This window comes from Danio rerio, chromosome 18, assembly GCF_052040795.2.
Source record: "Danio rerio strain M-AB ecotype USA chromosome 18, GRCz13ab, whole genome shotgun sequence".
Taxonomy (NCBI): Eukaryota; Metazoa; Chordata; class Actinopteri; order Cypriniformes; family Danionidae; genus Danio; species Danio rerio.
The window spans coordinates 17515371-17532670 of record NC_141038.1 but is presented as its reverse complement, the minus strand read 5'-3'; the positions used below and the strand labels follow the sequence as shown (position 1 = coordinate 17532670).

At 38.1% G+C, this 17300-nt stretch overlaps 1 protein-coding gene across 2 annotated transcripts in view; it reads right to left on the bottom strand.

Moving 5' to 3' along the window:
* Nucleotides 1-579: 579 nt before the first annotated feature.
* itpr2 (inositol 1,4,5-trisphosphate receptor, type 2) overlaps nucleotides 580-17300 on the bottom strand; it is a 167294-nt gene continuing 150573 nt past the window's right edge. For both annotated transcript variants that reach the window (XR_015514832.1, XM_087293047.1), the window contains exons 56-57: nucleotides 3547-3708; nucleotides 580-1252 (exon numbers count right to left, since the gene is read on the bottom strand). Coding sequence is in view for 1 of the 2 variants with exons in the window: in XM_087293047.1 (XP_087149173.1) it covers nucleotides 1169-1252; nucleotides 3547-3708 (246 nt within the window). In the remaining variant the exon portion in view is untranslated. The remainder of the gene's footprint in view (nucleotides 1253-3546; nucleotides 3709-17300) is intronic.

The following is a 17300-nucleotide window of genomic DNA, read 5'->3' as shown; positions in this document are numbered from 1 at the left end:
CACAGTCACCAGATCTCAATTCAATAGAGCACCTTTGGGATGTGGTGGAACGGGAGATTCACATCATGCATGTGCTGCTGACAAATCTGCAGCAAATGCATGATGCTATCATGTCAATATGGACCAAAATCTTAGAGGAATATCTGCAGTACCTTTTTGAATCTATGTCATGAAGGATTAGGGCAGTTCTGAAGGCAAAAGGGGTCTAACCCAGCACTAGTAAATAAATATATTGTAAATTAAGATTTTATGCAGATTTGAAAGTTATTTTCAAATTTTCTTGAGCTGTTAAAAATATTTACATTTCAAATTTAACAAATATTTTCTAATATATATATATATATATATATATATATATATATATATATATATATATATATATATATATATATATATATATGAAGATATTTGTTAAATTTGAAATGTAAATATTTTTGATAGCTCAAGAAAATTTGTATATATATATATATATATATATATATATATATATATATATATATATATATATATATATATATATATATATATATATATATATATTTAAATAATTCGGGACAACATTCAGAGTGAAACCAACCATTAGAATACCAAATATAAACTCTTTATTATTTTCTGTACAACTTTATATAAGGCGAGCACAAACATGCTAGTCATACCTCAACATAAAATACATTATTAAAAATCATTAGCATCACATAAGAGTTAAGACTAGCGTTCTGATCTTTGTAGAGAGTGATATGATTGTCTTGATTAAGACACGAGAAGGTTTCCAGTCTTACACATTTCATTCAAGTTATTGCGAATTATAAAAACAAACTATGAAACTATTTAAGGCACATTATCCCTCCAGTTATTCCAGCACAGACCAAAGTCCAGTTGGAGTTACAGCAATACTCCAGTTATAAACACGACAATTAAAAAGTGATAGAGTTAATACTTGACGCTTAAAACAAAAACAGTGCCTGAGCCCTTATTGGCTGATTTTCCAAACAAACACGCTCCGTCTAGAACATCTACACCACAAAAGACTTATAAAATGAAGTCTGTAGTCATTTGCGTTCCTGGATCTGTCATGTCATGATGTAAAGTGTGAGATCACCATGAGTGTAGTGTGGATCATGGTGTGAAGCTCTGCATCTGTCTGTGTTTACAGGCACGATCTCCGTCCTCAGAGTGCAGGGGCGATTTGATGGTTCATTTGGGGTGGTCCGAGGAAACCCAGTCTCTGTTTATTCTTTCTCTGCTCCGTCATCTAGAAAAACACATAAGCATGAATGGTAAATAGAGACAGAAGGCTAAATGAGTGGCCATCATAGTGATATATTTTAACCATTCACTTGCTGTTTGTTCATTTGTGATGTCAAAACCCCAACACCAATTTGCCTCAATACTTTCCTATGGGCTTTTATAACAGTTTTTTTTTTTACCTAAAGTGAACTTTGTGGTGAAAATAACTTGAGATACTCAATATGACTCTTGAGGTTGTTGTTTATTTCATGAAAATATGGATAAGAAAAAGTGGATGAGAACAATTTGGATATGATTGTGTGTGTGTGTTTTAAAATTTACTACAAGACCTCCAGGTTTTGTCAAGTGATATGAACCACAGACCTTAAATCGTCACTCATATTTATGTAACAAAAAACAAAGCAAAAACCAATAGGAAAAGCTTGAGGGAATCACTGGTGATTTAGACATCTGGGTTAAAGAAATCTAAGCTCACACAGAAGTCACTTGTATGTCAAGCAGCTTTCTGTAAGGCAATGTACAAGTTTGTGAAACCAAAGCAAACACTGTATATCTGAAGAGTTTTGACAATGTGTAGATTCTGTTTAACATGACTGGATTTTGTGAACAACATTTTAAAAGTGGGTCATTATTTTTACGACAATGATCATCATTTTTGTGGGTAATGAATTCCATTTATCGCAATTTGTGAAATTAGATTAATTTTCCAAGTAAAAAGTAAACCCAAAGGTGCATTAGGTGATCTGCCCAAATGCTAACGTTAGCATAGTTTAAAAAATGTACATCCCTGCTTTACTGTCCAAAGCCACGCCTCCTAAAGTCATAAATGCGCACAGAATAGATGACAATCCGATAACAATAGACAACCTTATAAAACTACACACTCTGGCTGTTTCTCAATTCCAAGAACGCAGAGAACGAAATTGAGTTCTTGTGAAGACAGGTGTCCTTGGAAGAATGAACTTGGGAGACCACGACAACAGAGAACGCATCCTGCGAGAAATGAGACGCTGTGTCCTACCAGATGGTCACATGACTTTCACGTATGTTTAAGGAAACATTATTTTAACATTACAGCACTCATACAACGATTTATTGTTTTTACACTTTTCAAAATATATACTCTCCATAAAAACATAATAAATATATGTTGCACAATATAAATAAAACAGATTTGAATACGAATTTCAGCAAATAAACACCCTTAATGTGTTTATGCCTTTATTTGGATTTTTGTGGTAATATTTATATTCACCGTTTCATTTAGGGACACTCCTCAGGTAAATAAGTCATATCTCTGAACTTTAATAATAAACCTATATAAAATGCTGCACTTCCCACCTCCAGTCGCAATGACTTCTGGGACTTCTAGAGCGAGATCAGTGGTCAAGTCTGCATCCATGCACCCTCGATGTCAAGAACACATCAGGGAAGTTTCACACGTCCTCTATTCTTGCAGTCTTGAGTATTGGAACCGAACTTTGGCAGTTGATGATGACGTTACACGAGAACACAAGATCACTGAAGAACGTATATTGAGAAACCAAAATACACTCAACAGAAGGAAAAAAAAAAAAGTCAAATGCATTTGAAGCTAAATGAGAAGGACAGAATTGCCATTTCTGCCTGAACTATTCTTATACTAAATCTATTTGACATCATGGCTGTTTCAGACAAAAAAAGAAGACCAACCAAACATAAGTCGAAACATAAAAACAGGGACAGAACAATCTGTTCTGCACTGAATCAGAACAAATCTGTTTGCCTGAACACATGACGAGTTTGGATTTCACTGGATCTGAGCCTGGCTTGGGGCTGAGAGGTGAGGAGGATCTGTTTAATTAGGCCTGGCTGTCAGAGGAGAAATCACTTTAATAAGTTATTTAACATCCAGCAGGGGAATTACTGTAAGGCCTCTCCTCGTGACCGGCAGCTGGAGGATGTGAGAGGCACCGCCGTGTGCTTAATAGTTCTGGTTCCACTCTTTCCGACTCACTGGTTTGGATCAGTGCCGATTCTCAATGACTTTGCAGTTTCTGTGTCCCGAGTTCAGCACTGAAGTCAAACAAACATCTATTTTTTTTCCTAACGTCATCCCAAGCTCTGCCTTTCACTGTCATGTGAATGAGTTAAAGTGTTTGTGTGGATCACATGTGGGCCAGGCAGGTGATGGTAGCGATTCGCTGAACATCCATTTCGCCCCGGGGCAGCAGAACCGCACCCTTACCCCGCTGATGACGCACTTCCACTCAATAGTGCACACTTCAGAAGCCCCGTGAGGAGAAACACTGCTTTTACCTGTTCTTTTAGCTCCGACAACTGACTGGACAGCTGAGCCACGAGAGACACGGTGGTGTCCAGACGCTCCTGCAGCGAGCGGATTTCATTCTGCTCACTCTCTCCCTCAGAGCTGACCAGAGACATGGCTCGCATTCGAGGAAACCAGTCCAGATTCTTCTCCTAAACCAAACACAAAATAAATGTTTTTTTTTTTATGGAAATAAGCAGCAAATATTCTTAGCTGTTTTGCAGATAACATCATGGAAACACATTTTATTATATTCTGTCAAGCTCAAAAGTACTCATAGCCTTACGGTTGATGGTATATTTACACAAACATCAGAAAGTTGGGCTCTTTAATATATATTGTTTTGAAACTAAAAGAAAGTCATCCGTTTTTACTTTCAAGGATATACTTAATGCACAACTAAAAGTACAGATATTTCAAATGACAAAATAACTGCAAATAATGCTGAACTCTCATTAGCGTCACGTAATTATTGACAACCAACTGAACCAAAGACAGCGCAAAGAGTGCAATAAAATAACAACGTGTCCAATAGATGAATAAACCTCACTTTATTTTAAATGGTGAAATATTTGCCCTAAAGTAGCTCACAGATATACATATGCAGAAAGTCAAACCACTCGACTGCTTTGTTTAGATTTTAGTAGCTTTAACTTTGACCTTTCATAAAGTTTGTGGTCTCGTTTTATTTGTAACTGTTGTACATTTTGCTACTGTATGTACATAGAGTTGCTTTTTACTACAAAAACAGCGTTTTCACTGTAACTAACATAGGAAACAATATAAACAGTAGGTCTCTGGATAAAATGGGCACATAAACAAATGAATAACCATTCATAATTCAACACTATTGTTTGGTGGACTAAATGTGTTCGATGGAATGTTGTACTGAGGACTCTTACCTAAAAAAACAAAAAAAAAAAAACCCTGATGTACAGCAATGATTGTGTCTTTGTCTTGTTATTACAATGATATGTACTCCATAGCTAATAAGCGTTTTCTTTAAAACTTGCTCAAAGTGAGTAAATTCATTCTTTTTAAGCTTTCTATTGAAAAACAACTAGCTACAATTGCTGCTTAAGGGTTGTAACTTTAGACTGATGTATAGTTTCTCAAAATTACATGTGTTCTTATTGATGTCATTTTTCGTAAACACTGAAATGGGTAAAATTAGCGTCCACGTCCTCACCCTGGCTAGAAAATAATGAAAAAATGATAGAAGTTAACAAAATAATTAAGTATCTATGATGATGATGATGATGATGAGGATAATAATAATAATAATAATAATAATAATAATAACAACAATTTTATCAGCATTAATTAAATAAATTATAAATGTTTGAAAAGATAATTTAATACTGAAGCTAAAAATGTATATTTATGATAAATCAACGTCTTTTTACAATTCATTTAAAACACTACTTTGAAGTTACGACATTTTAAATTATTATTGTTTTACTGTGGTTTTGATCCAATAAATGCAGTCTTAGTGAGCAAAACGCCTCGTTCACACTAGCAGCTACTTTGTACCTGCATATTGCTCTGGGCGGTGATCTGCTGCCAACACAGGTCTGGGTTGGTCTACAGCGCGGAGAATACAACCGGCCTCTGAGTGAGCTGAGAGAGGATCACGTGAGCTCTAGTGATGCTCCTATTGGCTGTCGTTCAAGAAAGTCACTTTTCATTAGCATAAAGTTGAAAAATTCTCAACTTTGTTGCGTCGCTCGACACGCCCACCTGGTTACCAAGGGGTGCAGTCGCTTGAATAGACGAGGTCACCGAAAGTTGCTCTGTTGAAATGAACGGTCGCTTGATGCTTTGTCGCTGTAAGTTGCTTGTAGTGAGGATGAGGTTTAAGAGAGACCAAACTTTCACAAAATATGAACAAACTTTATATGTTTATGTGTGTTTTCTAAATATGGCTAATAGAAATCTTAAACAAATAACTTCATGCTACCATAGCAGATAGGTACAAAATCCCTTTCCAGAACCTTCACATTCACTGTTCCTAGCTGGGGAAATAATCTTCTAAAGCCCATCTAAAAATGCTGAATCCCTAACAACAGGAGATCTCTCTCTTCTTTGAACTACATCCTTAATAAAATCTCTATTTTTTTCTGTTTTATTGCATTTAATTAATTATCTGTAAGTGATTTTAATAGGGCAGAAAGGAAGCTCAGTGGTTAGCACTGTTGCCTCACAGTAAGAAGTTCGCTGGTTGGAGTCCAGGCTCTGCCATTTGGCACTTCTGTGTGGAGTTTGCATGTTGTGTGGGTTTCCTCCGGGTGCTCTGGTTTCACCCACAGTCCAAAGACAAGCACTACAGGTGAATTGAATGATCTTAATCGGCCATAGTGTATGAGTGTAAAACATATGCTGGAATAGTTGGCGGTTCATTCTGCTGTGGCGATCCCGGACAAACAAGGGACTAAGCCGAAGGAAAATGAATTAATGAATGAATGATGTTTAATACAAGTATCTGCTAAATACAGTAAATAAACGTAAATTGGCTAAATAATTACCAAGTCTAATAAAACACTGAGGCACATTACACACGTTAACAGGAACACAACTAACAGCAGGTGTTTTGAAGTATGACAGTAAATCTCTGTCAAAAAAAAAAAATCTGAATGTGTTACAAATCCATCTTTAATGGCTGTAGAGTTTACAACACGACTTCTTGGAGGATGTTTTCCCTTTTGACAGTCTCACACTCTCTAAGTACAGCAGTAGAGTTTTGTTGCATAACAGCTGCTGTTAAAGGCCTCAAAGACTGAAGCGCACCAAAGCACAGCGTGTTGTCAATGAGTAACTGCTGCTCGAAAAAGCCGAGGCACATGGTGGGCTGCAAAAATTGGGTCACAAGTCTGTTTGTGTTGGGTCATGGGGAGAAACAATGCAAGTATACTGTACACTACTGTTGAAAAGTCTGGGGTCGGAAAGAATTGTTATTGTTTTCGAAGAGTCTCTTATGTCATGCTGCATTTGTTTAATTGAAAATAAAGTCATTTTTAAATCATGATTTATTGCACATTTCTTGTGACTTTGCTACTTATTTTGTCACCATTTGCTCAATGCATCACATAATGGTTTAATGCACGAATTTACTCCATGCAGGTGAGTGGGCTTGACAAACCACCTGTAGGACACACTCCTCCTGTTGTAATGCACCAGACATTTTGTTAAAAATACTGATATGATTTACATGCTTGTTTACACAACTACTATTTTCATTTATAGCGCTCATTTTTGCAGCAAAATTCGATTTGTCTCTTATAAATACAATATGAACAGCAGCTACGCTAATTATTTTATTGATTCTCTATTTCCACCTGGGGATACTCATCCCGAGGCCTCTAGAGATCGCGCAGTGCCACAGATGTTATCTAAAACCTGTGAAGAGATGATGCCAAGGTATCCATAATCCTGGACCAGGAAGTATCCTGAGCATATGCTGTAGCGGTCATGGAGAATCGGAGAGCATGACAGCATGCAGCTCTGCACAAGAAGTTTGGATAGAGAAAAAATGGTCATGTCCAACTGAGCCAGGTTTTCTCAAGGTTTTTTCCTTCACTTTCGTCAACTGGTGAAGTTTGTTTCTCGCCACTGGTTTGGGAACTGCGCATCGATGGATTTGCTCTTTAGTGTGAAACTTAAACCATACTGAACTAAACTAAACTGAACTTCCACTTTAAACGAGTGACACGGTTTCAATTTACTATAATCTTCTATCTTAACCTGATTTGACACAATCAACAATGTAAAAGCACTATAGAAATAAACATGAGTTGAATATCTAGCAAAAAAAACTAACTATTTTATAGAAGGATGTTTAACTTCAGAAATATCAAGGCAGCCATTCTTTTGGGGAGTAATTGCTAAAATGAAACCCATATAGATATAGCACCCTGACATTTCCTAAATTTTATGTATAACTTATACTTGTGTATTTGTATAACTTTATCAAAATGACAAAACACTGAAGAGTTCTGAATATTTACCCTAGAATTTCCATAATGGCTAATTTAGTCATACAGTAGCATTATTAAATTATTTTAGAGTACACTACTATTTTTAATACATGTTCATAAAGTCTGCATATCTCAATACATGTTTTTGTTAATGTTGTTAGGTACGTCACAATCTGCTTTTATTTTATTTATTTTGTTGTATTTTTGATAATAACAGTGAGTCATTATATTTGTAAAGTGTGTATGCCCACACAGTAGCTCACGAACAAGATATCTTCCTCTGTGCAGTGTGTATGTGATTAGTGCGTGTGTGTAAATGTAGTCTGGGGTGTGTGTGAGATAAGAAGGGTGTCTCATCACAGCAGTTATGTAAGGTGCTTTTCACAGTCAGCCTGACAGGAGCTGCAAGGTGCACTCAAGAGTTCCAGGATATGTTTAGAGGCGGGAAAAAAAAAACTGCCTTCCCTTACACAATCACAATCAAACAACACACACTCACTCACGAGGTGACACACCCGGGCACGAGCACATTTACACTCCTAAACACATCACGCTTTTCCGCAATACAATAGGGATCGGGGCTTTCCAAGAAAAACACACTGGATAAACACACCACTGTTCTGAGAAACAGGCACATGAACAAGGTCAAGTGCACTTTCATATCAAAATCTGGACAGAAAGTCTTTATCTCGCTGGAAAAAGGAGCAATTTGTCTTTGCTTGAGGTTTCGATGGGATCTTGCATAGGAAAAAGGGGAAAATCAGGATTAGGAGTAAATTGCTGTTAATTGGTTTCAGGGCACGGTGCTTTATGAAATGTCTGAGAAAGCATTGAAGGAAGTGGGAAAACTAAGGTGAGGTGAGGACGGAGGAACAGAGGAAAGATTGTGACGGTCGCGTCTCATGAAGCGGCCTATTTTTCTGTAGAGATACAACCTGAGGACAAGAACTAAACATGAAAACAACATTGTTTTTATCTTTCTCATGAAACACAGACCACAGCTAGACGAGTTTAGTCATAGTCAACTGATCATAACTTTTAAAATTATCTGTGATTAATTAACGTTTAATGTTCAGTGATAAAAGGCAGCTAGCTCTATCAGAAATGCGTGCAAGTCAATCATTAATATATACTGAATGTATTCAGAAGTTTTTGCTAACACTTTACAATAGTTGTAAACAGTGGTTGACATATACAGTTGCAATCAGAATTATTAAAGCCCCTGAATTATTAGCCCCCCTGTTTATTTTTTACCCCATTTTCTGTTTAATGGAGAGAAGATTTCTTCAACACATTTCTAAACATAATAGTTTTAATAACTCATTTCTAATAACTGATTTATTTTATCTTTGTCATGATGACAGTAAATAATATTTTACTAGATTTTTCAAGACACTCCTATACAGCTTAAAGTGACATTTAAAGGCTTAACTAGGTTAATTGGGTTAACTAGGCAGGATAGGGTAATTAGGCAAGTTATTCTATAACGATGGTGTGTTCTGTAGACTATCAATAAAAATAGCTTAAAAGGGCTAATAATTTTGACCTTAAAATGTTTTTTAAAAAAATTAAAAATTGCTTTTATTCTAGCCAAAATAAAGTAAATAATACTTTCACTAGAAGAAAAAATATTATCGGACATACTGTGAAAACTTCCTTACTCTGTTAAACATCATTTAGGAAATATTTTAAAAAGTAATAATTCAAAGGGGGGCTAATAATTTTGATTGAAACTAGTTAACATTACCTAACAACCAAATTAATAGCTATCCTAATCTAGGGGCGCAGTTTGATCTTTTCAAGATCTCTTGATCAGGCTCGTTTTCAGATTTACTCATGGTTTTTAAAAAATGAAAATACTGCCTCTTTGCCATTTTAGAAATACAGATATTATTTAGGCAGGCCACTATGTCATTATTTATTTTTACTCCTCACAACATGCAAAGTAATAATGAGAGTAATTGTAAACGTAAGAAAGATGAGTGGTTGAAAATATTGTTGGCAGCCAATAGTTAAACTTGATTTTTTTTTTCTTTTTTATCCTGTGCACGCACACACACAATCCACACAGCCTTCACTTGCTCTCATTCACGTTCTCTCTTGCAAGCACACCCACATACACAGGTATTTACCACACATAATTAATGCCAGATCAATTAAAATAAATATCGAAACGCAAAACACAAATATCTGACATTTTCCAGAACAGGATCCGGCTCAAATTAAACACTGATATAATTTAGACATGTATACACACCAAAGCACACATTAAAAATTATTACAGAGGGAAATGAAGTTTCAGAATTAAGCAGCAAAGATTTAGTTTAGTATCTTGTTTATATATTTAAGTAAAGGTGTCAAAAAGTCAAAGCAGCCTCCTTATTACCAAAAGCATGTTAATTTAATTTTTGATTTAAAAGTCTGGGATCAGTGAAATGTATTATACAGAAACCTGTAACATGTTTATAGTTACAAATTTGTTCATTCGGATTCATTTGCTCAGCATATTAAGCCTACAGTCACAAATTTAGGGGTGAAAGATTTTGAATTTGACAATCAGATTACAGCGGTAGCTAAATCTACTGTAGCTATTCAAGACAACTAGCAAAAAAAGCAATATCTACCAAAACAACAGTTTGAGACAGTAATCCATGCTTATGTTGAGCACTCCGTTAGATTATTGTAATGCACTGTACATGGGGAGTAGCAGGGCAGCTATTGCCCCTTCGCAAATGGTGCAAAATGCTGCAGCACGCCTGTTAACTGGCACACGCAAATATAACCACATGAGCCTCCGTCACTTGGTTGCCAGATCCTTTTAGAATACAGTTTAAGGTTCTTTTATTTGTTTTTAAATCTCTGAATGATCTTGCCACACCTTATATCTTTGAGCTGATACACCCTTGTAAGCCCACTTGTTCTCTCAGGTCAGCTGATCAGCTTCTCCTGATTGTGCTAAAAACAAAGTGTTAGCTTAGAGGGGATTGTGCTTACTCTGTGGTAGGTCCTAGACTTGGGAATGATTTGCCGCTGCACATTAGACAGGCCTCTTACTTGTTTTCCTTTAAATCATCTCTTAAAACAATTTTTTTATTTACCCTTTGACACCTGATCTTTATAACGTGTTATTTAAATTTATGTGCCTTTTTAGGTATGTTAGCTATATATGTATCTTGCATTTTATGTATTTTATATACTATAATGCTTATTTTGTTGTAGATGTTCTGTACAGCACTTTGGCTTATTTCTGTGTTTGCAAAGTGCGCTATAAAAAAAGTATGACTATTAAATTATATTACATTACATTAGATTACATGGTGGCGCAGTGGGTAGCGCTGTTGCCTTACAGCAAGAAGGTCACTGGTTCAAACCTCGGCTGGGTCGGTTGGTATTTCTGTGTGGAGTTTGCATGTTCTCGCCGTGTTTGTGTGGGTTTCCTATGGGTGTGCTACAGTATTGGTGAATTGGATAAACTAAATTGTCTAAAAGTGTATGTGTGTGAACAAGAGTGTATGGGTGTTTCCCAGTGATGGGTTGCAGCTTGAAGGGCATCCGCTGGGTAAAACATATTGTCGACAAGTTGTTTGTTTATTCTGCTATGGCGACTCCTAATAAATAAAGGGACTAAGCAGAAAAAAAAAATGATTGAATGATTACATTACATATAAAATCTCCATCTGTTAATTTTCATTCATTCATTTTCTTTTCGGCTTATTCCCTTTATTAATCTGGGGTCGCTAAAGCCGAATGAACCGACAACTTATCAATGTTTTATGCAGCGGTTTCACTTCCAGCTGCAACCCAGCACAGGGAAACACCCATATGCTTTTACATTCACACTCATACACTACAGACAATTTAGCTTATTCAAGTCACCTATAGCGCATGTATTTGGACTGTGGGGGAAATCGGAGCACCTGGAGAAAACCCACGCCAACACAGGGAGAACATGCAAACTCTACATAGAAATGCCAACTGACCCAGCCAGGCTTCGAACCAGCAACCTTCTTGCTGTGAGGTGACAGTGCTACCCACTGCGCCACGATGTCATCTGTTAACTTTCATATTAAATTGATTTCTGAAGGTCACGTGACAGAAGATGGGAATAATACAGTCAACAAAACACTTGTGGGCTAATGGTTAAGGAGTTGGACTTGTAATTGAAAGGTTGCAGGTTTGAATCCCAATCCACTTTGATGGGTTAAAGCAGAGGACCAATTTCAAGTATGGGTAAAACCATACTTGCCAAGGCTCAATTCACTTTAAGATTCAGCACTAAGACCACTGTAATCAGTTATTTCAATTTGTTAGAATTCATTCATTCACTTTCCTTCAGCTTAGTCTTTTTTTAATGTTCGCCACAGCAGAAAGAACCACCAACTATTTTGGTATATATGGATGCCCTTCCAGCTGCAACCCAGTACTAGGAAACACCCATACACATTCTCATTCACATATAAACTTCTACACTACAACAAATGTAGTTCATTCAATTCACTTATATCACATGTCTTTAAACTGTTGGGGCATAAACCGGAGCACCTGGAGGAATTGGGGGAGAACGTGCAAACTCTATACAGAAATGCCAACTGGCCCAGCTGGGACTTGAACCAGCAACCTTCTTGTTGTGAGGTGACAGTGCTAACCACTGCACCACAGTGCCACCCATTTGTTATAATATAAACACAGCAAGTCTTGGTGAGCACTTGGTGAGCTTTTCAGCTAAACACTAAAAATGACGTCAGCTCCCAAACAAATCCCCAAAACAAGCCAACTTCAACCTTATTTCTCATTGCCATCTCATTCCACTAAGATGCAAAACGGCAGAACATACATTACCGAATATGCCCGAAATCACAAACACGTTTCAGCACATTCGCACAGCTGTAGACTTGCTGCTTGAACTGTCATTAAAGCGCCATTAAAGTTCTTCTCTCCTTCTGATAGACAGAATAATGGCTGGATCACGTGTGCTCGTCTCACATCATCGTAAAGCTGCTGTTTTGTAATGGAAAGGCGGTTTCAGAGCACTGCCATCAAACTGGCTCTGAAAATAGCAGCGTGATTGCAATAATCAGTTTGATTAGCACGGCTGGCCGCGACACGCTCTCCCGCAGTCATCAGTTCACACACACACGCGGAAAAAGACAACCTACACACATGTTTGTTATTGTGAATTGTGGGGACATTCCATAGGTTTCCATTGCTTTTATACCTTACAAACTGTAATTCCGCTAGCCATACTCAAACCCTACACCTAACACTACCCTTAAAACTACCCCTAACACTTGGAGAGACGTATTCTGCATGATTAATAAAATGGGGACATCAGCAATGACCTCATAATTCACTATCTTCTTGCAATACCAGTGTCATACCTATGCCATTATATACATCGTTGTGCTGATATGTCACACATACACAACTCACATCCTATACACACACTCAATCAACCTACACACACACACCATGATGCCCAGCTGGGAGAAACGGATCCAACATTGAATGCATGAACTCTGAACTTGCATTGATCACAAGTCTGGAGGATGTTTTTTTTTCATTCCTGTCGATGATGCATGACAACGGTGTTGCGAAGGAGAAGCCTGACTCACTGTGTGATAATGAGCGGTGTCGCAGGTGTGTGTGTGTGTGTGTGTGTGTGTGTGTGTGTGGGACAGGAGCGCACGTGTGAGGATAGGCTGAGCTAATAACAGGCCACTTGAGATGGGTTACATAACAATGCTGTGACTGCTGCAGTACCTGCTCACACACTCTCTATCCAGCAGTCTGAGTGATAATCACACACACACACACACACACACACACACACGCACACGCGCACACACACGCACACGCGCACACACACGCACACACACACGCACAGGCGCACACACACGCACACACACACACACACACACACACACACACACACACACACACACACACACACACACACACACACACACACACACACACACACACACACACACACACACACACACACACACACACACACACACACACACACACACACACACACACACCTGCCTCAATGTAAACTTGCACTTCAAACTCAATGCTGCGTCCACTGATAAGCATCTTGCGGTGTTTTCTCTTTTAAGCATAAGGGTGAGTTGCGTTTGCAGAGAGTTGCATTATCTGTTTTTTTTCAAGTGACTGCAGACACAGACACAGACACAGACACACACACACACACACACACACACACACACACACACACACACACACACACACACACACACACACACACACACACACACACACACACACACACACACAGTCAACATTTTAAAAGCCAGACTGTAGTCTTTTGCATTCAGTTGCCGTTTCCTGCCTCCTGCTATACTATAAAAGATGAAACTCCTTATGTAAGATGGTGAAACTAAATGAGTGTTAGTTATGCGTGGCTGGTGTCTCATCTCCCCCATCTCAGCTTTAATGAGGGCCCTCGTGTTTGTGGCAACACACAGTAATTAGTTAATATAGCACTAATAGGGCTTCATGGAATCGGAGCGAGCAGAATCCTGCAGAAAGCACTGTAGATTTACACTGAATTCAGAGTGGGTTTTTATTGAAGAACTGCCAGAAATAACGATTGAATTACAAATATGTCATGTGCACCTCCAACTACAAGAAATAGTCAAAATTTAGACAAAAGATAAAATTGGTTTCTAGTTGATAGAAAGCCAATTGTAACTCAAATAACCACTTGTTACAACCGAGGAACTGTTTGCAAAAGAGCATTTCTGAATGCACAACATATCCAACCTTGAAGCAGACGGGCTACTGCAGCAGAAGGGCACACTGGGTGCCACTCCTGTCAGCTAAGAACAGGAAACTGAGGCTACAATTCACACAGGCTCACTAAAATTGGGACAACAGAAGATTGGAAAAATGTTGCCTGGTCTGATAAGTCTCAATTTCTGCCTAGTATAAACAGTTCAGGCTAGTGGTGGTGGTGAAATGGTGTGGGGGATATTTTCTTGGCACACTCTGTGCCCATTAATACCAATTGAGCTTCGTGTCAATGCCACAGCCTACCTGAGTATTGTTGCTAACTATGTCCATGCCTTTATGAAAACAGTGTGCCCCATCTTCTGATGGCTACTTCCAGCAGGATGGCGCACCATATCAAAGTGCAACTCATCTCAGACTGGTTTCTTGACCATGACAATGAGTTCACTGTACTCAAATGGCCTCATAAGTCACCAGACCAATCCAATAGAGCACCTTTGGGATGTGGTGGAACAGGAGATTCACATCATGGATGTGCAGCTGACAAAGCTGCAGCAACTGCGTGATGCTATCATGTCAATATGGCAACACAATTAGTTAAAGGTCCCGTGAAGTGCTTTGAAATGTGCAGTTTTTATTTGATGCATAAAACATGAAGAAAGGGTGGAACATAGATTAGGCCCTCCCCTTTAAAAAAATAAACAGCCAATAGCATTTCATTTTCATCACTGCTCAACTTAAGCACATCAAATGAAAAGCAAATGATCAGCATTTTGAAGTGGGAAAGACATGTCAGATGCTACAGAGCATTTGATTGGTTAAAAAAAATAGTTGAGAATCTGAAGTATGAGGTGATGTCAAAGAAATCCATGTAGCACTGCAGAATGCTATGATGTCAATAAGGAACAAAACCGCTGAGGAATATTTCCAGTACCTTGTTAAATCTATGCCATGAAAGATTAAGGCAGTTCTAAAGGCAAAAGCAGGTCCAATCCGGTACTAGTAAGGTGTACTGAATAAAGTGGCTGGTGAGTGTATATTATACATATACAATTATATATTATATTACATATTTATAGGTGACACAGTGGCGCAGTAGGTAGTCCTGTCCCCTCACAGCAAGAAGGTCACTGGTTCGAGCCTTGGCTGGGTCAGTTGGCGTTTCTGTGTGGAGTTTGCATGTTCTCCCTGCGTTCGCTTGGGTTTCCTCCGGGTGCTCTGGTTTCCCCCACAGTCCAAAATCATGCGGTACAGGTGAATTGGGTAAGCTGAATTGTCCGTAGTGTATGTGTGTGAATGAGTGCGTGTGGATGTTTCCCAGACATGGGTTGTGGCTGGAAGGGTATTCGCTGTGTAAAAACGAGCTGGATAAGTTAGCGGTTCAATCCACTGTGGTGACACCAGATTAATAAAGGGATTAAGCCGAAAAGAAAATGAATGAATGAATAAATTACATATTTATAAATTGTGTCTATATACGATAAAAACTATAGGCTAACAACTGTGGAAAAGTCACAAGTGTGAAAAGTTTTTCTTTTTCATTTGTGAAACAATAAAAACTGCTAAATAAAATCTTGCAACATGCATATAGAAAATTAAGTCACAATTCTCATAAAAAAGCTCAGAACAAAAAAATAACCCCAGAAACGAGAGAAATAAAGTTAGAAAGCCTATAAATGATGAACTATGAAATATAACGTTGCAAATTTGCGACAAAAAAAGCCCAAAAAATGCAGGACATTAACTGATAATTAGAAGATGTTATACTGGAATTGTCAGTAATTCTGACTTTTCTTTTCCTTATCCTGCAATTCCGTGTGATCAACTCACAACTGCAACGTTGCATCAGAATTGAGACTTTTTGGTTGCTCTCCAAAATTTACATCCTTAAAAAGCTTTGTTTGCATTCAGTTGGTGTTTTCTGCCTCCTGCTTTACTACAACAACTGAAAATCCTTATGTAAGATGGAACAAATGCTGGTGAAACTAAACAAGCTTTTGTTATGCGTCACTGGTGTCTCATCGCCCCCATCTCGGCTTTAATGAGGGCTCTCGTGTTTGTGGCAACACTCAGTAATTAGTAAAAGGTCCCATGAAGTGCTTTGAAATGTGCATTTTTTTATTCGATGCTTGATGTAAGGGTGGGACAGATGAGGCCCTCCCCTTTAAAAAATAAAACAGCCAATAGCATTTCATTTTCATTACCTTTCTCAACTCAAGCACATCAAATGAAAAGCAAATGAACAGCATTTTGAAGGGGCGGGACATGTCAGATTCTACAGAGCATTTGATTGGTTAAAAAATTAGTTGAGAATCTGAAGTATGAGGCGATGTCAAAGAAATATATTTAGGCGAACGTTTATATGTTCCAAATTTGAATTTGGTCCCTGTTTTGGAGCACAGTAGTTTTAAATGTCCTCATGAGTAACAAACTGATACTACTACAGCAGACCAGCTGATTGGTGGAGAGTAATGAAGTTAATTATGATATGGTGGTCATGATGGACAGGGGGCAAATTTGGCCAGTGTAGATGTTAAAAACCTACTCTTTTTTATGTAAGGACATCGTGGACATCCATCTCATTTAAAAGATGGCGCTCACTGAGCAGTATAGAGTCACTATCAATATACTGGGGTGTTAGGACTCACACATACCACAGATTGAGCGCCCCCTGCTGGCCTCAGGTACACTACTTTTGGCAGTAACCTAGCTTTCCCATGTGGTCTCTTATCCAGGTACTGACAGGGCATAGCCCTGCTCAGCTTCAGCGGGTGACCATGTGAGAGTTGCAGAGAGCTAGTTGCCGGCAGTGCTAACAGATCTCAGTCCGTAACTACAGTATAAGGGCTGCAAGAAATCTGATTGTAAAGATTCCTGCAGAAAGATCTGAAGATATATACTGTGTTCAAACACATGCTTACTAAACTGAGGTAATAAACTGGACAATCTCAGCCATTCTGAGCAAATCCGACTTTGAATGACAGGATACAAACTCAGAATGGGAAGAAATAAAG